Raw genomic sequence first — 27,854 nt, 5'->3', positions numbered from 1 at the left:
GTCGATGGAAAATCTCCTTATTTCGAACAATTTGAACTTATATACGGTATTTTTATATTCTTTTCAAAAATTAAAAAAGAATATAATTTTTATAAAATATAAAACAAAATTTTTCCTCGAAAATAATTTTTTTTATGAAATTACCGTTTTAATTCGACTGGATTTACTGTCTAATTTGTAAAATAAAAAGTGAATTGATAAATAATCATACAAAATGAAATTTTTATACATATATGTACATATATTTTATACATATATGCCTACATAAATATGTACATTTATTTATTAAATCTCAAAATTTTTAATATATATAAAAAAATCATAATTTAGCTTCATTAAAGGATAATATTAATTTTTTTAAGTTGATCACTGTAATATCTAAGAATGGTTTTATTAGATTTTTTTCCTATTTCATGTGCATGCATATATATTATAGACATAATATTTATTATTATATAGTGCATATAAGTATGCAACGCTAAATAATACGAGTATACTAACATAGAGAAATATTTTCATTTATACATTTATAAAAATACACATAAAATTGTACAAGAACTATGTGTGTTTGTACATACATATGTAATGCATTATGTAAATAATACAGAAAATCTTAATATAAATATATCTTAAACTTTTACACATGCCTGCAATATATATATGTACATGATGTAATATGTGTACATGATATACATATTTGTAGTATATAAACAAGGAAAATACAATATATCTAATAAAATTAATTAATATTTTAATTTAGTTAATTTTTATTTTTACACATATTAACAGAAGTAGATACCTAAATATGTATACAAAATTATATATATATATATATATATATACATATATATGTATGTATATATATTTTTTTTTTGAAGTTATTATGAATAATATAAGGAGCATAAATTAGTTTTATAAGTATATTAAAATTTATATTATGCATCTTCTAATATACTAGTGAAAATTTGCCTTTATATATATAGAACAATATTGAATAATGTAAAACAAAATCGTTATGCATAAAATTACCTCACCCACACTACTGTCAACTGGTTGACGTTGCACGAGAGAGATATCGAAACTTGAAAATGTTAATAATTTTTCTCTTAATTCTAGTGCCAAAATCCAACAATGAAATATATACATATATATATATAGAAAAAGCCATATAGTATAAAATATTAAAAGAAAAAATAGATAAAACTAAACTATAATTATAAAAATAACGATGTACGTTTGTTTTAAGTTTTATAGCAGTTAAAATATATTTAAAGCGTATTGGTGTGTCATGAAAATACTTAAATAATGTAGGTATTTACAAACATACATATTAAAAAAATATGTTTCGAAGCTATGTATGTTAATATGAATGTATAAACCAATTTTTATATTTTTTATTTTTATTTACATACAGTATATAAATGTGAGTATGCAATATATATCTAATTATTAAAAGTACTAATACATATGTATTGACTAAGTGTATATGTGACACAAAATGAAATAATTGTGCAGGAATAATTTAATATAGACGTTTATATATTGTTTGGTATCATAAAGGTGGAAAGAAATGATGTGACATTATCCTTCATATTTATTATGATATAAAAATTAAATCTAAAAAATGGTGCGTGCTTTTATGTATTATTTAACAAAATTTAATTGCTGAAAAAAAGATAATAATGTTAATTCTTGTGCATTCAAATAATTTGATTTTTTTATTTAACTGTTTTTGTATACGTTTTTCATAGTTAAAATATATAGAAACTTTCATTTTCTATAATTTTCGTGTTTTCAAGAGTTTCAGTAAAAAATTGGGACATACATACTTAACGTATGTTTTTATATCTTTATAATATAGACACTTAAAGCTGCTTTGAAAATTGTCAAATATTCTTACATACATATATCATTAAACTGAGTTTTTTATTTTGGAGTAATTATGATTAGTAATTTTGAATAGATGAAAGATATTTAAGGGCCGAAAAAGAAAAATTATCAAATAATTATACATACATACATACATTTTATTTTTAAAATACATTTTCATTTTCTACTGGCGACAAATTTTTTTGGAATAAAAACTCCTGTAAAAACAAAATTTTTTTATTAGCAAAACAAGACTGGTTTCATTAATGTTTCTACTTTTTTGTTAGAAATATATGCAGATTCACCATTTTTAAGCTAAAATCTTTTGATAAACACAAAAAAAATTCGTCATAGATTTCTCTTTAATTTTTTTAATTATATTTAAAACTCATTTTTAATAGATTATAACTATCATAATTTGTTTTTCAACAAGCTTAAAAAAAATTATCTATTTGAATAGAGTTGAACTATTGCTATAACGGGCAAAAATCAAGATGACTTCCGAATCATCTTGAAACGAATTTTTTACCGTTTATTAACATTAATTAAAAAAAATTGAAAATAATTTAAATAATTAAATAATAATAACGACTGCTTTTTATTTTAAAAATTAATGATAATTTAATTCTAAAGCACTCATAAGTATATTGCATAAATATAGGGCAATCCAGAGAGCAGTATATTGAGTAAAGGCTAGCAAATAAATGCACATACTTATATAAATTAGGAACAGCATGTCTGAAAATAATAAATAACTACTTCTTTTGTACATTATAATTAATGTTTAAAAATAAATATTAGGGTCATTAATGGTCTTGCAGCTTCCTTTTTGTACAGTTTATATCAAAGGGATGATCATAGAATGTGAAATATTATTAAAATTTAACATAAAACGAAAAAAAATAGAGTTGACCTTGTCAACTCTGTGATACCCGTACGAATTTGTTTTCCTATGTGCGAATAAATATGCCAAAACTTACTATGGGACAGAATATGACTTTAAGTTGACGTATTACCATGTTAATTTATGATAATAATTCAGTACTGTGTTTTCAATATTTTCTGAGATATGGCCAAACTACTATTGAAGTTGTATGGCAGCTACCAGAAGGAGTCCAGCAATTTCAACGACTTTTATCAAACACATTGGCCCTACTAATATTTTCGCTTGTGTGAAATTTCAATACAATGGCTCTTATAGTTTCTGAGATATAGTCAAATAACTTTTGAGGTTGTATGGCAGGTACCAGAAGCAGACAAGTAATTTCAAAGACTTTTATGAGACACATTGGCCCTATTAATATATTCGTGTGTGTGAAATTTCAATACCACAGCTTTTACAGTTTCTGAGATATAGCCAAATAAATTTTGAAGTTGTATGGCAGCTACCCGAACCGGTACCCCGATCATGTCCAATTTAAATAGAGGTCTGGTACTTACAACAATAAATCATTTGAGAAAATTTGGTGAACTTAGCTCAATTAGTTTTTGAGTTATCGCCGGGACGGACGGACGGATGGACGGACAGACGGACAGACAACACTTGAGTCTATATCTAAGACCGTTATTTCTTAGAGTTACAAACCGTGAGGCAATTTTAGTATACCCTTCGAACATACGTTCGTACGCGTATAAATATTTTACGTGGAAAAACTGAAAACTGATTAAAACATTTTTTTAGTTAATTAACGTTATAACTTTAATATTATAATTTGAATTTACATCTTAAATTTATTGCAAAAATTAAAAATTACCGAAGAATGCGACAGAAGCAGATTAAAACTCCATATACTTTTAATAGCAATAAAAGATTTTTATTCTCCATAGGAAGAAGACTAAAACTAATAAACTTAAGAAACATTTGATTAAAGGAATAGTTTGTAGAGTAGCACAATTCGCTTAAGCAAATTAAAACACTTTTTGAAAACGATCGTATTTCAAAATTATGTTACGAAAAAAAATTTGTATATACTCTTCGGAGATACGAGAAAAATGTTGCTACAATAATGGTCGACTTCGACTGCTTGTCTTATAAAAAAACCCACGGGTAGACGGATGAAACTAATAAGCATTTTTGGTGAAAAAGTGCAAACAATAAAAAATTATAAATGCTCTCCATGTCCGTGTTTTTGCCGCGACCTTTACGAAAAAATACCGCCGAATATATTATCAGCTTATTTTTAGCACAGTTCCACAATTTTTTGAAAAAGGTGCTTGCTAATTTCACTCTGTCCGTTCGTCGTGGTTTATTTAATTTTTTAACTATTTATTTTAAATAAATCATAAGCATTTTTCAAATTTTGCAAACGCAGGAAAATAGTGGCTGACTTCTTCTGTGGCATACCACATTTGCACTTTACAAAAACTGGCCGTTAAAATTTACCGTTATCTAAAATCCGCTTTTCCAAATTTTTGATATTTCCTTAGACCTCAGATTTTTAGAAGCTTTTAGAAACTAATAAGTAAATAGTTCATTTCGTCAGAAGAAAAATTTCTTCCGCCTCCATTCCCTCTCAAGGTATCGACTCTCGAAATATGTAAAATTCTAATTTTCGGCACCTTATATCTCCAAGACTGTAATTTTTTCCAAATTTCCATAAATATACATGAAGTTAACGATAAATGTCTTGCCATTAAAAAATATAATTTTTTTTTTGTCATATAATTAACCCTTGAATTCGAACATTACGTTAACACCTCTTTCAATTTTTTTTTTGTTTTATTTCAAAGATTTCATACAGTGCTCATTCTAAATATGTATATGCAATCTTTGAAATATATTTGTATAGAATATGAATAAAAGTGATTTTAATAATGTATTACATAGCGAGATGGTTTTTCAAAGCAGAGGTTTACTTGTTGAAGAGAAATGTGCTACATTGCAAAACATTGGTTAGACCCAACTTTATTTTTTTAGTTAGTTAAATTAGTTTATTACTTTTTTTTCGCAAATTTCGAATTCTAAAATGACATTTAATTCATTTTTTATTTTAAATTTAATTTTAATTATTTACAATTTTTAATCTCTTCACATATATAATTTTAACATTTTTTTTTTAAATTGGAAAGGACATTTATTTTCCTAATTCGATTACTCATTTTTAAAAATTAAAACTATTTGTGATTAATATCAAATATACAAATAGTACAAGTTTCCCAAATTAACTTTATGACGAAACGATATAGTGAAATATACTTATACATATACATATGTAATAAACAGATTCACATATTATATTCTTAGAGTAATGGGAGCAACTAACATATTGACACTCTGAAAAATCCACACAGTAACTGAAATCCAAATTGTTATAGCACCTTTCAAGTATTTATAATTATTAATCACAAAAATTAATTACGTATTCTAATTATTTGACATTTTCTTTATTCTTTGTTTATTGTTGAATTTTTTGTTTATGTAATCAAAATGAAAAAAAAATATTTAACGGTTATAAAATGTGAGTGCCAATAATTGGTCGAACTTTTGCTGAATTTTTATTATTTACATGTGGTGTCAATAGCAGTATACTATGAAGCTACAATTATTGACAACAGCTAAAAATTGCACATTCATTTCAAAATTTTTTAAGAATAAATAACTCGGCAAAGAGAAGAGCTACAAAGAAACTTTATTTTAGTAAATATGAGTACATACTTACATATACATTTTTTAAGCTTTTCAAATTTTTTCTATTACATAACACAGTTTTACAAGAATTTACGTAAGAATTGCTTTTAATGCATATATACCTAATAGAACAATTTTGTAGTATGTAATCTTACTTTACGGTGTTTGATCCAAAATTGGTAATAACATAGCAGCTGATGGGTCAGAGCATTTAAATTGCACTTTTCCTTTTCCAGATTCAGATTTGTGAAGGTCATACTAAATGTAACAAATAAAACTAATATTGCATACCTTCTGCTATCTACACGTTTCAGTTGTTTAAAATGGCTAAAAACGTACGAATTAGTTTTCAAATATGATTATTTTTATTTTCTCATAAAAATATGTTGATAAATGTACATTTACTCCATGTTGATAAACATACATTTACAATAGCTATATTTGGGTGTCAATAATTGTACCATTAAGCAATGTCAATAGTTGTAGCAGGGTGTCAATAATTGTACATTTTGGTATTCACGAAAAAAATTTATTGTACATTTTTTAATATTATTATTAACAATTGATAAATTTTCGTATTTGATTATGAAAGTGAAATATTCAATTTATATTTTACCCATGCTCAAATTTTTATGATTTTGTATTGAAAAGTTTTATGAGAAATACCGCTTAAGAGTGTCAATAATTGTACCTGGTACGCTATGTATATAAAATAGTGTTGTGAATTTCGTAAACACGAAAAAGTGAACTTTTGCATATTTTACAAACTTAAAAGATTTAAGTTTACTAAATATTTTTTACATGGTTATTAAAAACCAAAGTTAGAAGAAAGACTTTGTGAAAACAGTAATTTTGACTTCACATGAGATTTTTTTATGTTATTATGCTTACGAGGATGTATTTATATACGGTAACAACATAATATTCTTTTCTTCTCTGCATATCTCCTTTTGGATCAACATATCCAGTTCTTAAAAAATAAAAAAATTAAATTTAAATTTTTCTACATCTAGTATGTATAAATTGATTTTAAGTATAGTAGAAAGATTAATGCCTCCAGGTCTCCAAGCTGAGAATATTTTCCGAAATTTTGAATCGGAAAAAAATACAAAAACAACTCTTAATGTTTTATGTTTTCGAAGCATGTTAATTGAAATATTTTTTTATTTTTTTTATGAAATTTTTGTGTATTCTTTACGAATCTCATTTCATTTAGTATAGTTTAAAAAGACATCTAGATTATAATTATTATTTTTTTGCTTTTTTCTTCAATTAATTTTTAAATTCTATTTTTAATTGACAAATTTTTTCTCTAAAATTCAGTACCCTTCCATTTGGAAGACAAGAAAGGTTGTCTGCACTAAAAATTGCAATTTTTTTTTTTAATGCATTTTTCAGATGGAATTTACCAACCGATTTTTTTGAAAGTTAAATTTTAATTTTCAAAAAATATGTGGAATCAGTAGAGTCAAAAATATTGACCAATTTCCGTCACACAAATAAATTCCGACACACCTTCCATTTAAGCTCCATATAAATTTGGAATTTATTTTTCATTTGCTCTCTGAGCTTGATGGCCTGTAGATATACATATATGGCATTAAGAAAGATTATAATATATATACATTTTTTAAAATAAATAAATAGTTAAAGTGTATATTTTTTGATGGCCCACAAGAAATTTACCTTAATGTTTTTCTTTTTATAGGAATTGGAAAAAGCTAACAGTTTCCAAAAAATAAAGAGTTAAAATTTTGCTAATATTTATAGAAGATAATTTGGTAGTAAAAGAAGGTGAAAAAATATTTCATTCTGACAAAATAAACTATTTATTAATTTTTTCTGTAATCCAAATCTTAGACATAAACAGCTGACTGTCTAAAAAAAAAACAATGTGAAACAATGTGAAACATTTGTAAAATTAAATTCAATACGAGAAAAAATAGAGTTGACCTTGTCAACTTTGTGATACCCGTACAAATATGTTATCCTGTTTGCGAATAAACATGGCATAACTGACTATGGGACAGACTATGACTTTAAGTTGCCGCATTGCCATATTTATTTATGTAAAATTTCAGTTTTATTTTTTCCAAATACTGTGTGTGCCAAACTACTATTGAAGTTGTATGGCAGCTACCAGAAAGAGCCAAGAAATTTTAACGAATTTTATCGAGCACATCGGCCCTACTAATATATTCGCTTGTATGAAGTTTCAATACCATAGTTTTTATAGTTTCCGAGATATAGCTAAATAACTTTTGAAGTTGTATGGCAGGTACCAGAAGGAGCCAAGTAATTTCAACGACTTTTGTCAAGCATATTGGCCTTACTAATATATTCACTTGTGTTAAATTTCAATACAATAGCTTTCATAGTTTCAGAGATATAGCCAAATAACTTTTGAGGTTGTATGGGAGGTACCAGAACGAGCCAAGCAATTTCAACGACTTATATCAAGCACATCGGCCCTACTAATATATTCATTTGTGTGAAATTTCAATACCACAGATATATCACAGATTTCTGAGATATAGCCAAATAAATTTTGAAGTTGTATTTCAGCTACCCAAACCGGTACCCGACCGGACAGACAAAGCTAAATCAACTCAGAATTCGACGCTGATCAAAAACATACACTTGAGTCTATATCTAAGATCGTTATTTCTTAGCGTTACAAACGGTAAGGCAAATTTAGTATTTATAAAAAAAAACATTCACAACAATCCATGGTGTCAGATGTCCCTGATACCTGTAATATTTTATAATTTTTAGTCGATCTTTTAATATATGAACTATGAACTTTACTAAGATATTAATCAAACTACGTGTAAAAATTGAAATATTAAAAAAACTTAAGCTTAACTGAACTAAAACTTGAGCTTAACTAAACCAAAAGATTTTTTTAAGCAAAATAACTTTTAAAAGTAATTTTAAAATTTACTACATACATATGTATAAATTTACCACACATAAGTACACAAAGTGGTGAAAAAAAAATTCTGGTATTTGGCAATCATAACTCATACCGACTTATTTAAAAGAAAACTCATTGACCTACAAGGTCAACTATAGAAACTAAAAACAAAAAAAAGTAAAGGGTTTTATTTAGGTTATTCTCGTATATATAAATAGGCTTGGAATGAAGAGTTGTATCTTTTAAGTTTTCTTTGAATAGGCAAATTTAATTGTTTGCTCTTCGAAATTTTTGATAATTTTTTGATTTTTTATTTTATGTACTTTCGGAATATCAAGCGTTGATAATATGTAAATTATTTCATATAATATTTTCTTAAAGGTTAATTTTATTTATGTTAATGTCATAATTAATCTAATTATTAATTAGAATAATGACTTTAATATTATTAATGTTTTTACTTTTTTAACCTTACCAGGGGTCCCAACACAGCCTAGGACTTCCAATTGTTTTAAGTGAAAAATTAATTAATTAGAGACCATATTTAAATTATATTTTGTTCTTTGCCGAGTATGTGTAATTTTTCCCACATACGTTATTGTTTAGATGTGTTACACATATTGAATAACTGTCTTACTTGGCATAAGACTGTTGTAACTATAAAATTTTAAGTTAAAAACTATTTGATAAATGACTGATTACAACTACTTGTTTCCTATTCCTTCCATAAAATTCGTTCATTTCCCCCATAAAATCGTTAATTCAATTTACTAAATTGTGAATCTAGACTTAGGCTTATAGGTAGTTATTATATTATTTTTAAAATGTTGTAAAACATTTTCCAAAAAACAAAGAATTGCGCTGCTCTACCTTTCCAGTGTCAAACTTTTACTTTCGGGTTTGAATTTTTTGTGCAACTGTATACGTAGGTATTTAACAATAAAAAGGTGTGCAACAAATTTCTTTTAAAAAAATTTTTGAAAAAAGTGCTTATTAGTTTCACTCTGTCCGACCGTCCGTGGACCTGTTTACAAAACAAATAAACCCTTTAAGATAGACAGCTGAAATTTTATATAAAAATAGATCTTTACTAAAAACTTATTATCGAAGGGTAAGAAAATTTGTTTTGAAAGTTGTAAAAACGCCAGTTTTGATTATTTATTGTACCAAAACCACAAATGTTTTTACCGACCGCATTCTTTACAATAAGGTGGGTTATCTGGTAGCACCAAATTTTGGATGTCGAGCTGTCGGTGGGAACGCACTTCTTTATAGTAGGAAAGCGCAAATGAATAACTTTTAGAGAGATGCCGGTCTGCCGGGAACATGACTTTTTTGCGGGAAAATTTTAGATTTCTGTAAAATTGTAAATTCTCCTTTTTACTCGGAAACCGAACCGGGGTTTGATTTTTTACTATATCTACAAAACGAATTAATGGAATTTCTTGATATTTGATATTTGAGAGTTCTGGTTGGTACCGAAACTAACTAGTATATACTGGTATAAACTTTTTAGAGAATTCGGGTGGAACAAACCGAAATTCTACTAAGAGCCAAATGCATCATAATATTCTGTTACACTTTCAATAAACTAGGCAATACACCTTGAGGTTTGTTATGTTCTGATCACGTCAAATTTTGTAAAATCCGAAGATTTTTCAAATTTTTATGAATGTAGAAAATTGAGGTAAATCGTGTCTTTGAATTTTGTTTTAGTCTCATTCTAAATACATACATATGTATATATGGAATCATTTGAATATTTTTGTATATGAATGAACGTAGTTTTAAATGTAACAGATTGCTTTTAAGAGCAGTATTTTAACTTGTTTAAGTAAACTTTATTTTTTTGAGTTTTGTAACCACATAATTGCTCTTTGTATTGCATATTTTCTAAGTATTGACTATTGAGACGCCGTTGCCTTTCATTGGCGACAAACGATGTCTTTTACTCTTTGGTTGTATTTAACTTGAGTATTATGATTACGGCAACACGCAGTGATGATATGGCTTCCTAGTTATTTTATCAAGAAGACCATTTTGTGTTTCAATTTTATTAATTTATTTTTTAATTTAACATTTCATTTATTAAATTATTATTATCACATTTTACTTAATTTAATTATTAATTCATTTATAATTATTATTCTTATATACAATTTATTTTTAATGTTCAAATTAAAACACTTATAATTATTTTTATTACACTTAAAAAGAAAACACATGCTTATTTTAAATCAACTTAACTGCAATGTGACCATTAATCGAGTAGGAATATAAGTATAGAATTTCAAATCATTTATACATATTATGATGAGAGAAAAATGAATTTTACAGTTAATTCATTTTTCGAAATTAAACTAAATTATTATTGTGTAAGTGAATCATTATGTAGGTAAATTAAATATACATAATTAAGCCAAGTTTAAGAGAGTATGATAATATTCAAGAAAGTGTTTTTCAATAATTTAAAAATCAAGTCAGGAGTGTAGAACCTTTTGTGAGAAAGATCTCAACATCACCCTCCCCCGAGATTTAACGTATTTAAAATGAGATAAAAAAAATTTTAATATGATTCAAATTAAAATTCGTAGTATGAAATATGAAAATTAAAAGTAAAAAAAAGATGATAAAGGTAAGAAAAATTTATCCATCTCCAATAATTATTTAAACTCAACGTGACGTGGGTCCCTGTGACTATTTGATTCCGACGCCAAAATGCTAAATGCAGGCTTCAAACGGTCAATTGAAATAGAAGAATTTCGTCCGTTAATATCTATCACAAAATGTTTTCTAAATCTTCTAATGACCTTGAATGGTCCGTCATAAGGAGGTGTTAATCCCGTTTTTACTTTATCAACCCGAACGAAAACGTGTTGACAATTATGTAAATCTTTTGGAATGAAAACTTTTTGTTCGGTTTCCCTCGGTGCCGCTGGAATTAGATTACGCATAGTTTCGCGAAGCCGCGTTATGACATTGTCGCAGTCGTTAACATTTGGTTTTTCGTTGACAAAAATCTCACCAGGTAAACGGAGATTTTGTCCGTATACCATTTCTGCCGGGGAACATCCTAAGTCTTCTTTGATTGCGGCCCGAAATCCTAAAAGCACGATTGGGAGCTCGGAACTCCAATGGACCGTGTTACCACGGGCACGTAATGCGGATTTGAGTTGTCGGTGAAACCGTTCTACAATTCCGTTCGACTGAGGATGGTAAGGGGTCGTGTGGATCTTTTGAATACCGAATAAACTCGTTAGTTCTGCAAATAACTTAGATTCAAATTGTGAACCCTGGTCCGTGGTTATTCTAGATGGGGTTCCGAATCGCGGAATGTAATTCTCGGCGAAAGTGCGCGCGACTGTCGACGCGGTCATGTCCCTGATAGAGTAAGCCTCAGGCCATCGCGAAAAACGATCGACAATTGTTAAGATGTATGAATTGCCACAGGAAATCGGTAAAGGGCCTACTAGATCCATATGGATATGCTCGAATCGGCCCGAAGGTAGGTCAAATTTCCCGAATTGTGATTTTGTGTGTCGTTGAATTTTTGATCTTTGGCAAGCTAAACAAGCTCTAGTCCATTTCGCGACGTCAACATTCATCCTCGGCCAAAAATACTTATCTGTTGCAAGCTTACGCGAAGCGCGAATTCCCGGGTGAGAAAAACTATGTAAGTGTTCGAAAATACTGCGAAGCAAAGGGCTTGGAATATAAGGGCGATATCGTGAGGTAGAGACCTCGCAATACACGTCCAAACCAGGAAGAGAAATTTTTTGAAGTTTGAAGCTCGATGATGAGTCAGATAGAAGGGTCTTTAACTCCTCGTCAGTCTCCTGAGCTTTGGAAACCCTTCCAAGATCGACAATGAATTTGCCGGAAGAAGAATCCAAACTATCTATTCGCGATAAACCATCAGCGACAACGTTATCACTACCACGAATGTGACGTATATCAGTCGTGAACTGCGAAATATAATCTAAGTGCCTGGCTTGCCACGGGCTTCGCTCGGTTTTGGTGAAAAGAGCCGTTACTAAAGGTTTGTGGTCGGTAAGTATTGAAAATTCACGTCCTTCTACGAAATACCGAAAATGTTTTATAGCTAAATAAATAGCAAGTAGCTCGCGATCGAAAGCTGAATATTTTTGCTCGGCGGGGGTGAGTTTTCTCGAAAAGAATGAGAGTGGTTCCCAGTTGTTATCACGCTGCTGCTGCAAAACAGCGCCGACGGCAATATCAGAAGCATCCGTAGCGATACTAAATGTTCCATCTGAAAGTGGGTGTGCCAAAGGAGTGATCTTGGCAAGAGCGTCCTTAACTGCCGTAAACGCGTCATTGAGACTTTCAGGCCAACTAAAGTTTTTGGCAGTTTTTGGCCTCCTAAGTAACTCAGAGAGATGAGTGTAAATAGGAGAAAGTAATTTAGCAAGATCGGGTACGAACCGATGGTAATAGTTAACCATACCTATAAACCGTTGTATTTGGCGGACTGAATTAGGTACCGGGAAGTTAACTATCGCCTCTACGCGATCCTGTGAAGGAAATATACCAGCACTAGAAATCTTGTGACTCAAGAAATCCAATTCCGAAACACCGAAGACACACTTAGAACTGTTAATCTTAATATCATATTCGGACAGACGCTTAAAAAGGATTTGCAGGTGTTGCTTATGCTCAGATGGAGTAGAACTGGCGACCAAAATGTCGTCGATATATACAAATAGGAAATCGAGGCCGCGAGTGACCTCGTCCATAAATCGTTGGAAGGTTTGAGCGGCATTTCGAAGTCCGAAAGGCATACGACTAAATTCGAACATGCCGAAAGGAGTAGTTATTGCCGTTTTATGCATGTCGTCTTGGGAAACAGGGATCAAATGATATGCCCTAACAAGATCGATTTTTGAAAAGATACGCTTGCCAAATTAATTCATGGAAAAGTTTTGAATGTGAGGAATAGGGTAACGATCTGGCACCGTGACCGCGTTCAGACGCCGGTAATCGCCGCACGGCCGCCAATCGACGTTATTTTTCTTCTTAACCATATGGAGTGGCGACGAAACGGATGACGAAGAAGGTCTACATATCCCAATGCTGACCATATATTCGAATTCTGTTTTAGCCGTTTTATGACGCACTGAATCAAGTCTACGTGGAGAGGAAAAAGGAAGTTGTCCCTTGGTTACGATGTGATGAACGACCGAATGTTTAACAGGTACGGAATAATCTGAATCCTGAGTAAGGGTTGGATAATTTTTAAGAATTTCGCCGTATTCACTTTCCACGACGTAATGCAAAGGTGTAACAACGTCAACCTTAGCTTGCGAAACCTCAACCGACATATTTGTGCTTGGATCTACCAATCTCTTGTTCTTAAGATCGACCAATAGCCCGAAACGTTCCAAAAAATCTGCCCCTATTATAGGTCTACCTACTGACGCGATGATAAAAGCGTGTGAAAATTGCCTGCGCAATCCGATGTTTAGTTGAAGTAGTTTAGTACCGTAAGTTTGTATAGGAGTGCCGTTTGCAGCAGAAAGCAAGAAGTCCGAAGGCCGATTTTTACATCCAATGTTTCCCCGATTTGGTATAACAGAGACGTCAGCGCCCGTGTCGACAAGAAATAAAATGTTGTTGTTAACGTCTCTTACGAATAAGCGGCGTGAAGAGTAATTCCCGTTATTAGCCGCAACAATAACGGGGCGCTTTAGTTTGGGGAGTTCGTTTTTGTGGAAGTAGCGTTCGCCCTATGAAAGGAGGCAGAGAATCTACATCGTCCTATACATTTCAACGCGTCACGCCCGTATTTTTTGTGGTACCAACACATGGGTTGCCCAGAGGCAGACCTATTTCGACTGGAATTCCGACTTCTAGAACGACTTCGAAAAGTTGATCCCGTATTGAGTTTTGCTAACATTTCTTCAATCCTCGACAAACGATTTTCAAAATTAGACGAAGTGTCGGTGAGTTGACCCGAAACTGGAGAGCTAGCGCATATATTCGCGTTGTTCGTTTTCGAAACTGCATTTAAAAGCGCGGATTGAGAAGCCTCATATATTTTATCTGCTAAAGAAGTGAGCTCATTCATAGGCTTATCACACACGGCCAGTAAGGTGATGTAAATGTTGCGCGGTAAACGACGAAGCCACAAGTTTCTGATAATACTTTCATTAAATGAGCTACCCGCTAGCATCCGCATGGACCTAAAGAGTTCGGATGGCCTACGATCACCGATATCTTCTCGATCCAGGAGAGATTCCAATTTTTTAATTTCGGAAAGCGAATGTCTTTCCATGAGAGCAACTTTAAGAGTTTCATACGGCTGCGAACTTGGTGGATTATTTAAAATATCGATCACGGAATCTAGTGTATCTGGAGGTAATGCAGACACAGTTAGACAGTATTTGGTATCACTACTGGTTATTCTATAAACCGCAAATTGCGCTTCCGCCTGAATGAACCAGGTCGCCGGGTTGGCAGACCAAAATGGGGGTAAACGAACGCGCACGGAGTCTACTTCGTGTTTTATCTCGGTCGCAGGACTGAAAGGGTTTGAGTCGGCATTTGTTTCTTCCTCCAAAGCACTAGGATTCGCCCGAAAAAGGTCGGAAGCCGGAGGCATCAAAGGATTTGTAGAATGGGTCTGTTTAATAGGTATTTTCTCGTCATTCGACATATTTAAATTGATTGTATAAGGTAGAAGATTTAAAACTAAAAAAAATTTGTATCAAATTAAAATGAAATGTTTAAATGGAAAAAAAAAATTTTCGGAACGGTAATCTAAACTACGAAAAGGTTAAAAAAAGAAAAATTTAAAGAATTTTCAATTGAACTTTGATATTAAATCAATATTTTTAATACTTCTAAAAATAAACGAATTGTATTAATAGGGCTCAGTATACACTTAATAGGTCGGTAAGTGTATAAAATGGTAAAATAGTTAAATCATAAAAATTTAATAGTATCGATGCAAAAATAGCTATTGCAAATTCAAGAATCTCCTCAAAATAATTTCATAAAAATATATGAATCCTCGAATCATAAACTTAAAAAAAAAATTTTAAAATGGTAAGAAAAACTTGGTTTAATTTAAAATTATTTTCATTTAAAATTCATTAATTAAATTAGCGTTCAATAAAAAATGGTTTTACACTCCTGACTTGATTTTGGATGATTGTGTAATGACTTGATTTTGGATGTCCTGACTTGATTTTGGATGATTGGATGATTGTGTAAGATTGTGATGATGATGAAAATTGTAATGGATGATGATGAATATTGAGTGCATGTAAAACTTTTAACTAAATGTTTCCATTTAACCACTATATATTTTTATTTTTTTGGTTATTGTTATAAGTGTTATAATTAAAATTTAGTTTAGTTATCCATTTTTTTATTAAAATATTATGTTTATAAATTTTGCATTAAACTTTTAATTATTATTATTTAGTAATGTCCTGCTTTATTAGTTAAATTTTTATTATAACTTATTTAAAATATATGAAAGTTTTTATATTTAAAACATATAAATATTTCACTTTAGTCTTTCTTTTGTTTCACGTGTTTTTTAGTCTGGGGTCACCAATATGGCTTCCTAGTTATTTTATCAAGAAGACCATTTTGTGTTTCAATTTTATTAATTTATTTTTTAATTTAACATTTCATTTATTAAATTATTATTATCACATTTTACTTAATTTAATTATTAATTCATTTATAATTATTATTCTTATATACAATTTATTTTTAATGTTCAAATTAAAACACTTATAATTATTTTTATTACACTTAAAAAGAAAACACATGCTTATTTTAAATCAACTTAACTGCAATGTGACCATTAATCGAGTAGGAATATAAGTATAGAATTTCAAATCATTTATACATATTATGATGAGAGAAAAATGAATTTTACAGTTAATTCATTTTTCGAAATTAAACTAAATTATTATTGTGTAAGTGAATCATTATGTAGGTAAATTAAATATACATAATTAAGCCAAGTTTAAGAGAGTATGATAATATTCAAGAAAGTGTTTTTCAATAATTTAAAAATCAAGTCAGGAGTGTAGAACCTTTTGTGAGAAAGATCTCAACAATGACTCTTCTTTATTTTTTGCGACCATATTTTTATCATTATAGACATACGTACATACATACATACATGTAACGTATGTTAAAGGGAAAAACATTTGAAGTTATTTTACATTTTGAATCTAAAAGAATTTTTTACATTTTATTTTATATACATACATACGAATGTACAAGTGTATGTATATTTCTCTAAGAGTTAAAAATTTTGTTTCTTTCAAACAAAATTGAAAAACTTCTTTTGAATATTTAAAATTCATAAGGGAATATTTTCGGAGAATTTATTTTCTGAGGAAGTTTAGAAAATGCTTACTCTTCATAGTGCTTCGAAATTCTGATGAGAAGAAAACCAATTTTTTCTTTGCTAGTAATAAATGTAATAATCTTTGAATCAAAATATTGAAAAAATTAGTAATAATAATAATAATAGTAATACTAATAAAAATAATAAAAATAATAAAAATAATAATAGAAAAATAATAATAATAATAATAATAATAATAATAATAATAATAATAATAATAATAATAATAATAATAATAATAATAATAATCAAAAGTGCAACTTTGCTAAATTAAAGCGGTTAAAATGAAAAATGATGTATGTACATACAGTGGAACCTTAATAACTGGAACCTCTACAATTCTAACATCTCCTTAACTCGAAGCAAAATCAGTCCCTTCATCATTGGCACGATTTTTTTTCAAAAATTGTTCAATTACTCGAATTTCCTCAACCCGAATTTCTCCTTAACTCGAATAATATTTTTCTTTCAAGCCGTTTACTAGTCCTTTCATTAACTGTTCGTATGAATCTTCTATCTTTTTCGGAACGGAAGTTATGTGTTAAAAAGCTTGGGCGAGTAGAATTTTCGTGAAAATTCGTATCGCGGAAGCGTTTAGATTTGATAACTAGTTCCAAACTAAAATTTTACGCATAAAAAGTGATAGTATTGTACTCTTTACTGAATCACGCTGTGTGTAGTATAAATATGGTATGGTATTTTGACAAAATAAAATTTTGGCAAAATACCATACCATACAAATTTTGAAAGAAATAAGAAAATGGTAATCATTTTCGGTAAAAGCTGTTGAGATATATTGGGCGCTTGTGCTAGGTGCCATACAACTTCAAAAGTTATATGGTTACATCTCAGAAATTATCAAAGCTATACCTAGTGTTAAGATTCGCAAAAGCTAATGTATTTTAAAATATACTATTCAATCTAATGTATGATGAAAGTTGTTGAAATCGCTCAACTCTTTGTGGTATTTATCGTACAACTTCAAAAATTATTTTCTCATACGTGTATTATGGAAACTATTACTACTACAGTGTTTTTACAAATAAAAATGAAATAAAAAGATAAATAAATGTTTCTAAAAAATTTGATATATGAGCATTTGATTTTTTCATTTTTATTAAAAAAAAATAAAAACAAAAAAAAATCAAATACGAATTTGTAGACAAAGTTGTTCTTAAATGGTTACAATCGACAAAAGAATAAAACTTATTGGTTTCTGGAAATTTAATAAAAAAAAATGTTCTCAATTTTGGCAAAGAATTGGTGATAAAAGTTTTAAAGCCAGTTCAGACTCGCTTGAAAAATTTAAGAAAAGATATGACATTATTCAAGTCTTGTGTTGATATGGAATCTTTTCGCAATTGGAATGAAAAATTTTACGTAAATTAATAGAAAAATATTCTGCAAATGACATTTATAACACAGATGGCAATTGGCCTTTTTTGAGTTTTTATCAGAAAAAACTTAAAATTCCGCAATACTACTTTGATTTACAGAGGTCCATTATATATTAATGTACATATACATGTACATATGCCGATTCTATCTAAAGAAATACTGAAAAATTCACTGAAATTTCTGAGGGTATACAATTTTTGTTCTATATACATACATTGATTATTTGAATTTTTTCAACGTAGATATTTACACAATTTATTTTTAATTAACTCACTTAAAAATGTATTTCTCTCAAAAAATAAATTGACAAATAAAAAAAAACATAAAGAAAATCATTTTGTCACACAATTTGGCAAAGTTTTCAAAATATTTTCCCTGATTCTTTTTAATTCAAAAATTTTCTCACTAATACTCGTACAGTTTCAATTAGTTATTTTAATTTATAATTTTCCATTGATCATGAGTGAAAAATGTGTCAGTATGTGTAAATAGAGCGATTTCCCAGTCATTTTCGTATTCTGAATAATAAAACAGGGTTCGCGTTTTATTTTAGTTAATACTAGAACTATAAATATTAAAATAACTTATATAAAAACGGAACATAAAATATTTTGGTTTTAAAAATGTGAAGTTTTACGTTGAATGTAATTCTTTGTGTTATATTAATGTTCATATATTATATTTCTACAATAGTATATAACAATATGTACATGTATTTGACATGCTTACATACACGTAGTGTAAAATATAACACACGTATAAGTGAAATTAAAAAAAAATACCAAATATGGTGTAAAAATATTACAACTAAAACTATTTTGAAATAAAATGAAACCTAGATTAAAAAGTTATTTAAGTAAAAAAGGACATATGTTTTTAATTTTTCATCTTACAGAAAATCACCAGTTTTGATATGCTGAAATTGGAAAAATATAAGAGATATCCATTTATTAATACATTTTTTTTATACATATGAATGCAGATATAATTTTTTATATATATCAACATGAAAATTTTGAACAAATTGTGCAACACAAACAATAGAACGGGTTTAATAGTTTAAAAAAAAATTAACTTCAATAAAATTATTTTATGAAAAAGGAAATTCAAAATAAATTTAAAAAAACTTTATGATATCACGGTTTTTTATAATTTTGGTTTTTCAGCTTTTTTCGCAGCGATTTTTAAATAAATGCTTTGAAAATATCACTCAAATGGAATTTTATCAAGGACAAAATAATATTCTATTTTATAAATGAAAAAAAAAATGTAAATGAATAATTTTGAAAGGGGAAAAAATATAATTAAAAAAATAATTAGGTTTAAAAAAATTTTAAAAGAAAAATATTAGGAAAAATATTGTTACATGTGTATTTTATTAGTATTTGCATGACTTACATTATATATGTATAAGTATATATAAGTATGTGTATAAGTATATATGCGTGTATGTATAAATATTATAAAATTTATTTAAAATATTAATACATGTGAAAAAAATTTTTAGGCCTTCGAGTTTAAATCAATGCGCTAACTATTTAAAAAATATTAAATATGAATTATATTTTATATATTTAATAATAATAATATGCATCACAAAATACAATTGAAATGAATTAAGATTAAACTAAAATTCTAAATTAAAATTTTAAAATATCAATTAAAAAATCCTGGTACCCCCCGTGTAAACTGATAAAAAATAATTATTATGACAACCCATTTACGCTAAATATATACTAAAATGTATAGAAATTTGGTTGAACTAAACAAATTTGAATTTCAAAGTAATTTGATGGAGTTACGTTACCCTTACAAATTAATTAAAAAATAGAAAAATGTTCACACAGGCATTTTTCGATAATAATTTTCTATTAAAGTTGTGAAACAAATTTCTATTATTGCAAACCTTAAGTTGAAATTGAAATGCATGTTAATAAAAATTTGTATTCAGCAATTTTTTTATAATTAAATAAAAACAGTAAAAATAAAGCGAAAATGTCTAAAAATGTGATCGAAATGGAAAGATCAAAGTTTTTAATATTTTATTTAAATTTATAAAATAACAAAAAACCATGTATGTATATATAGCAAGTTTTGTTTTACTTTATTTCTAATTAAAGAAATATTTTTGTTGGGAGAATTAAAAAAAAAATGTTTTTATTTAACTTAAAAGCAAAACATTAATTTCATATTTATATAATAAAAAATTAATAATAATTATTAGACTATGATCATGAAATAGTAAATTGGAAAAATTTAATGAACAAGTAAAATAAAAATTACTTTATTTTTTTCTGTATTACATGCATATATACATATGTGGTTCATTGTATGATTCTATAATTAGAAAATTTTCAATTTCAATAAGTTTATTGCAAGTTTGCGCAAAAGATACGTTGATGGATCCTGTGATTTATATAAAAAGAAATAATTTTTTTTTTGATTTCTTAAACATTTTTTAATAAAACATTAAATCCAAATCGGCAGATATGTTAAACAATATACTATGCAATTTTATTTTCTAAAAAATTTTCTAATATATTTTTCATTGATTTTTATCTCACTCTTGTTAAATCTGTTAAATCTATTTATAACAAAGCCTAAAACTTTTTCGATTTTCTGCTGTCGTATTTTAAATTTCCTTTGTTTTTTTTTATTTTTTTATATCTTTTTTGTCTTTTCTTGTTATTTTTTGTTTTAGTTTTATTTTAATGAATTTTATTATGTTTTCATTTTATTTAAATAATATAACCTAGTAAAAAAATTTCATTAGAAGTTTCTTTTACCTTTTCTTTTTTCATTTTTGTACTTTTATTTTATTAGATAGTGTTACAATCATGTGATTAAATCAGATTTCAAAAACTCCCCGTGAAGTCCACATATAAACTTTGGTTTTTTTCTATTTACCGGTATCTATGGTATGTGAAAATTGTGTAAAAACAGAAAAGAGAAAATATGTAAATAAGAAAGAGAAGTTTCCTTAATTGTATAATTATCCTTAAGAAATTCTAGTTTTGAAACAAATTTATATAACGTTTCGTACTACATATAAATCTGCTTAATATTGTTGTGTGAAATTATAATTTTTGTTTTTAATGTAAATTAATATATGTATTTAAAAATTCGTACATATTGAGTATCGTTTATCATAAAATACTTTATGACATTGTAGATAATATCACAGAATATTTTAATATTTCCAATTCAAAATTTGCTTACCTGCCTTGACAAACTTACTAACTTTCTTTTATAGGTCTAGTAAACAGCTGATTTAATTTAAGTATAAATTTCATGTTACATACGAGTACATATGTATGCATATGAACAAATTAATGCATTAAATTCGCTGATTGATTTTATATTTCCCTTTTCGTTAAATATATTATTAAAAATTTAAATCTGATGATATGTATTGTATCTGATAAGCTTTAATATTAAAAATGCCTGCGATAATCTTTGGTTTTGTATCATTAAAACTCGCTAACTTTTAAATAAACTTGTTCGAATTTTTATGGTTATATCCAGTGCTCGAAGTGAGGCGGGATGGAGTGGGATGCCATCCCAGTACTTTTAAATAATTGGAAATCCATCCCACTATTTAATAGGAGAGAAAAATGCGTTCCGGAACATGTTTTTTAAAATTTAAGAATATTTTCTAATGAATTTTAAAAATTTTTTTAACAAAAAATTAAATGTAATTTTAAATAAGACCAATTTCAAATAGTAACGTATAATTTTTTTCTATTAGTGAAACTTCGTTACTACATAGTAGTCTATGCATTTCTTTGGCAACAATTTGCACAGTTTTTGATTCAATTTTTAGTTGATTTAATTTTGAATATGAATATTCTCGTTAGTTTACTTCCAAAGTTTGGTAAATTTTGTTTAGTTATTTTTTTAAAAAATAACTAAAATAATACTTTTTTTTTACCATCCCACCACTTTGAGTATCCCACTTCGACCACTGGCTATATCACAAGAAACTTATAGAGTTTAAGATAGAATTTTAACTCTATACAAACATACATATTTGTGGTCATAGATATTTCATAGGAATATGTTTGTTATATGATACCTATAAATCATGTTAAAGGCATGTTAAGTTTAAATTACAAGAACATTAAATACCTTCAACTGTTTTTAATTATGTATACAATTAATTAAAATTTATTAGCATACTAATATATATGTATTTTAATATTTTTAAAATACAATAAGATCTATAATTTAAATAATTTAATAATTTTTAATTAGTGAATCAATCATAAATAATAATTTGGATTAATAAAATTAATTTTACGTAAACTTTAGTTTTTATTTACAGGAATAAAGAAAATTATTTAACGAATTCTGAAAATGAAAAGCTAAAAAAAGCTTTTCTTATAAAACAATAAAATTAAGTTATTAGTTTTAAAAATTATTATCATATATAAGGAATACTATATAATTAAAATTAACAAAACGGTGAGAGATTCAAATGGTAAAAACAAAATCATCAGGTGTAATAAACTACGATATCAAAGGAAAAAAATTATAAACATATACATATGTATATAAACTTACGGTATATGAATAGAACTTATTAAAAAAAAAACATATATAAACACGTAATATTTAAAACTTTATTTGTATGCGGCAAACAGCTGCAAAAAAGCTTCAAAGTTGTATAAAAACAAGAAATAAATATGCATACAATATTCATAAATACATAAGTTAATTTTTTTGTCATTGAGATATTTCCTTTTTTTCAATGTAGAAAAAAATAAAATTACAAATAGTCTAAACTTAAAAATCATGACAGAAAGTGATGAATTTAAAAAATAATATTTAACCTATTTTAAATTGGTGTAATCTTAATTGATAAAAAAGTTATTTTATTATTTATGATTATAAAAGATTCATCTATGTTGTTAAAAAACATAATTTTATTTTTGGTTAAAATAGATAAAGCTTCTAAATTACAGTGTCTAAATACATTTCGAATTTCGAATTGAACAAAGTTCAATAAAAATAAAAAATTACACATCGTTAATATTAATCAAAAGTGCAGTTTAGAAGGAGGATCAAAATCACACTGCTTTTAAAAATAAAATGCAACATCCACAATCACCTGATTTACAAAACGGATCAATAGCAACAGCCCAACCTCCCGGATCATATAATACACAGAATACTAAAAGATCACTAATAAATGGTGGCAGATTCGATTTTGAAGATGGAGGTACATATTGTGGTGGCTGGGAAGAAGGAAAAGCACACGGATTTGGAGTTTGTACAGGTCCCAAACATCAGGGTGCTTACGCTGGTGCCTGGAATTATGGTTTTGAAGTATCTGGTGTGTATATTTGGCCAAGGTAATATATAAATTTTTCATTGAAATTGTTTTAAATAATATAAAAATATTTTTTTAATCCGTGTTCAAATACTTTATATACGCAATGAGAGTAATTATGTATATAATAAATGTTATTTTTATAGGCCAATGTTAGATTAAAACTTGAGGAATAGTTAAATGCTTTAAGTTAGTATAGCCGATCGATAAAAACCCCTAATATTTTTTTACATATTTATAGTTTATACAATACAGTTTTCTTTTTAACGTTTTTCCAATAAAGTTAAAGAAAGTTTTATTAATTTCACTCGTTTCGCCTAGCCGCCATCTGGCCATCCGTGCGTTTATATGTTTGTTTAAAAAGCTTTTTTAAACACGATAGAAAGCTGAAATTTTACAAGCAAGTATATGTTTTACAAACTTAAAAAAGTAATGGTTTGCTTGTTTCACCAAAAAAAGCCATAGTTTAATATTAAAATGACGATATGAGTATGGTCGTTAAGATTAACTGATATATCATGACTTTAATTGAATCTGAAATTTTAGCAGCTTCTTAAAATTAGTAAATAATTTATTTCGTTAGAAGAAATTTTTTTCCTTTCCCTTTCCAAACTTTACACAAGCGTACAATTATTACGTAAATTTCTAACATAAGTTGTTATTTATCTTGACAGACTTAATTAACCGAAGAGTTCGACTATTATATAATTGGTTCTTTTAATTTTTGCTCTTTCTCTGAGTATGCAATAACTATATTTTATCGCATAAAATGTTTTTGGTACAATATTGAAATAAAAAAGTTTTTCAAAAAAAAATTTTGTTTTCTCTTGCTGAAAAGAAAAGTGCTATTTTACTAACCATTGGTTTAATCCAAATTTATTTTTGTCTTAAACAGTAATAAGAGTATACAAAAAATAAATTCCACTTTTTGTCTCACTTTCCGCCGATTTTAACACTGCATCGAAAAAATATTGACGTCATTTATATGCATTGAAAACAAGTCGCACATAGAACAATAGGCAAATTAAGGCATTAATTCCAACTTTCAAAACATAAAAGTTTTTCCCAATCGAAATGAAAATCGGAGAAAACTTATAAGTTAACTTAAATTAATATGTTGAAATATGTAGTATAAGCCCCAAAACTTTAACAACAGTTCGAAATTATGTTAAGTGCAAGTAATTAACTTTTGTTTTTTAATGGTTATTGGAAAATTGAAATTTTCATATAGAACATTCTCAAAGAAACTATAAAATTATTTCGATCTAATTTTAGTGGTTCATCATTTGAAGGTCAATGGCAAAATGGCCGGCGACATGGCCTTGGAGTAGAACAACGTGGTCGTTTAGTGTATAGGGGTGAGTGGACTAGCGGTTATAAAGGAAGATATGGAGTGAGACAAAGCACAACCTCTACAGCCAAATATGAAGGCACATGGGCCAATGGACTGCAAGATGGATATGGCTCTGAAACATATGCAGATGGTGGTAACTGCGACTTTTTATTTGAATAATTTATAATAAATTAAGAAGAAATAAGCGTGATTTCCAAGGAACAATTTTTATCACACAAGACTCTTGTAGAGCTATAATGAGAATTCTTAAAGAATAGTACTCTTATAATTTCAGTCTTGTAGAACATTAAAAGCGCAACTACTAGAGTTATCAATTCTTGTAATAAGAGTTAAGCTCCCATTAAAAAAGTTTTTAAAGCATATAACTCTCATACTAGTTTTGGTATACGAAAACTTTCACAAGCCATTTATAATAGTGTTACTAGAAAGAGAAAACAATACATTGTAGAATAAATATATCAGTCTTACTTCGTACTTTATAAAAAATATATCTATTCCGCTTTTAATAATTATTTTTTTAACAAAAATGAAACAAAATATACATACATATGTTTACGTATATGATGTGTAGTCAATAAATATTTGTATTCAAAAGTTTAATATTACAAAATTATAAATATGGGAAATTAAAATAATTTTTTTGCCATGATTATAAATCAAAAAGTTGATGGCATTAAAATTTTATTGATAAAAGTTGGTATTGCACTTAGAAAAAAAGCAACGCCAACCAAAAATAAATAAACTTTAGATAATTTTTATACATATAAAGAATATATACATATTATATGTATGTATATATTCTTTATATTCTAACCCTATAATATCTTATTTCCTTTTTGTCATAAATTTTGAAATTTAAGAATTGTTAAGCAAAAAATTAATATACTAATGTCCATAAATTCCAACTAAAGCTTTCCTATATTCAAATAAACTAAAATTTTGCTTTTCATTAATTTTAATTTAATAATTTTTGTACAATAAATATTTTTCGGACTTCTTTCCAAAAAAAGAAGTCTTAGTCTCATTAGGGTTAAAACTTAGATAAGGAAAAATGGCAATACTAAAATGGCTGTGCCTAACAACTAGAACAAAGGAATTCTTTTGAGAACAAAATTCTATAAGAGTTCACATCCTATAAAAAATACTTTATGAGAATTAAAATTTTTTATGGCTTGCTGAAAGTAGTTCTGCTATGAGAGTAGCAGAATTTTTAACACTACTTGCTAAGTCTTTATTGTAAGAACCTTACAAGAGTTGCATAAAAAGAAAAAAAAAGAAAAAGAAATTATGATAGTATTCGTGTGTGGTACGAGTGTTTTATGAGATTTTTGGTCAATTTTTTAGGTCATTACTCTTGGAAATTGTTACTTGGGTTTATTTTATCTTTGCTTTTCTTAAAAAAAAACGTTGAAAATAAAGAGTATTTTATTTAACTTTTTTGAAATAAAAATGAATAACTAAAGGGACATATGTAGGTATTTTTTTGCGTCTATTTGTTGCAAGTTTCATTATTTTCAGTTAGAGATTTTTGTGTAACATTACAAAACTTATATCTTACAATATTTTTGTATTTATAATTATATTCAATGTTCTATGTTATTCAAAAAAAAAATGCATTGAAATGATTTAGAATCCGCATTCAGAAAAATAAAAGGGAGGCAAAAATTTATTTTTAGATAATCACTCGAACTGTTGGCGGATCTAAGGAAAAAGAAAATTTGAGTAATCAAATTTCAATTCGTACAGTATTTTTTATAACAAAAAAAAACATTTTTTCGTTGTTTTTCGTATTTAGGAGTTTAAAAATTAGTTTTATAAAGGTTTAAAAAAATAGTATTATAAAGGTTTGTACTACATCTAAATACACTTAACGTCGCGCTGCTATTAAAATTTTCTAATTGTAGTATAACTGTACTGTTTTGATATTTAATAAAAATTAATGGTTAAACCATTAATATTTTTAACATTTTTTTCATTAAAATTAGTAAATTTATGTTTTATGCGGAATAATATCGTCTGACTAACGTGCAATTTATTCTTAAAAAATTAAATTTTGAGTAGAATTTTATTTACTTTAACTTTGCAAACATGGTTTATTATAGAAACACTCCGCTGCATAGGAGTGAAATGCGAAACACGAAGCGAACTTATTTATTGCACATATTATTTTGTATTATTATGCATATGAAATTGCAAGGATCTTATTCAACTTTGTGCTTACAGGATCATATCAAGGACAATGGCAAGAAGGTAAACGACATGGGTATGGTGTGCGTACTTCGGCTCCTTATGGATTAGCATCTCATTATCGACCAAAAACTGCAATGCACACTTCTATGAGTTCATTAAACAATGAAAATGCGGATCCATCGGATAAAAGAAATCACCGTATGGAGGATATTCGAGGCGGATTTGTGCTCCGAGCCAAATCAGATGATGAGCCAGCACGTAGAAATAGTCTTGGAGAAAAATCAAAAAAAGGAATTTTTTCAGTAAATATTTTGATTTTACTCCTTATTGCTTTAAAGTTATTTATTAATTATTTAAAATATTATTTTAAATAATTTTTAGGGACTTAAAATGAGAAAACAAAGAAGTGTAGGAGATCTTGAAAAAAGAGGTACTGCTGCATCTGGTAGCATAAGATCTACAGTTTCGACTGCTTCGTGGATAAGTACCGGTTCTTCACAGTCCGTATTATCTCAAAAGTATTTACATATAAAATTTACCTAATACAATTTTTTTTTATTCAAACACATATTCTTCTTTTTATATCATTTGATTCTTGATTATTTTTGAATTGATTTATTTTATTTGTTTTTTTTTTTGCGTTTACTCATTTACTCATACTCATTATAGATCAATCCATTCAGAGTCAAACGCTAGTTTCACCCTAGATGATGAGCAGTTAGATCCAAGTGTTGTAGAAACTTACATTGGTGAATGGAAGCGTGATAAACGTGA

At 27.6% G+C, this 27,854-nt stretch overlaps 1 protein-coding gene across 1 annotated transcript; it reads left to right on the top strand.

The window, feature by feature from the left end:
* The first annotated feature begins 10 nt into the window (after window positions 1–10).
* LOC129612481 (junctophilin-1-like) lies at window positions 11–27,732 on the top strand. Its single transcript, XM_055526096.1, has 5 exons — window positions 11–46; window positions 22,516–23,558; window positions 24,812–25,023; window positions 27,114–27,382; window positions 27,462–27,732. The coding sequence occupies exons 2-5, from the start codon at window positions 23,296–23,298 to the stop codon at window positions 27,621–27,623; spliced, it is 906 nt and encodes a 301-aa protein (XP_055382071.1). The 5' UTR covers window positions 11–46; window positions 22,516–23,295; the 3' UTR covers window positions 27,624–27,732.
* The last annotated feature ends 122 nt before the right edge of the window (window positions 27,733–27,854 follow it).

Source organism: Condylostylus longicornis, unplaced genomic scaffold, assembly GCF_029603195.1.
Source record: "Condylostylus longicornis isolate FDR11 unplaced genomic scaffold, ASM2960319v2 ptg000072l, whole genome shotgun sequence".
NCBI lineage: Eukaryota > Metazoa > Arthropoda > Insecta > Diptera > Dolichopodidae > Condylostylus > Condylostylus longicornis.
This window is presented reverse-complemented; position numbering and strand designations above follow the sequence as displayed.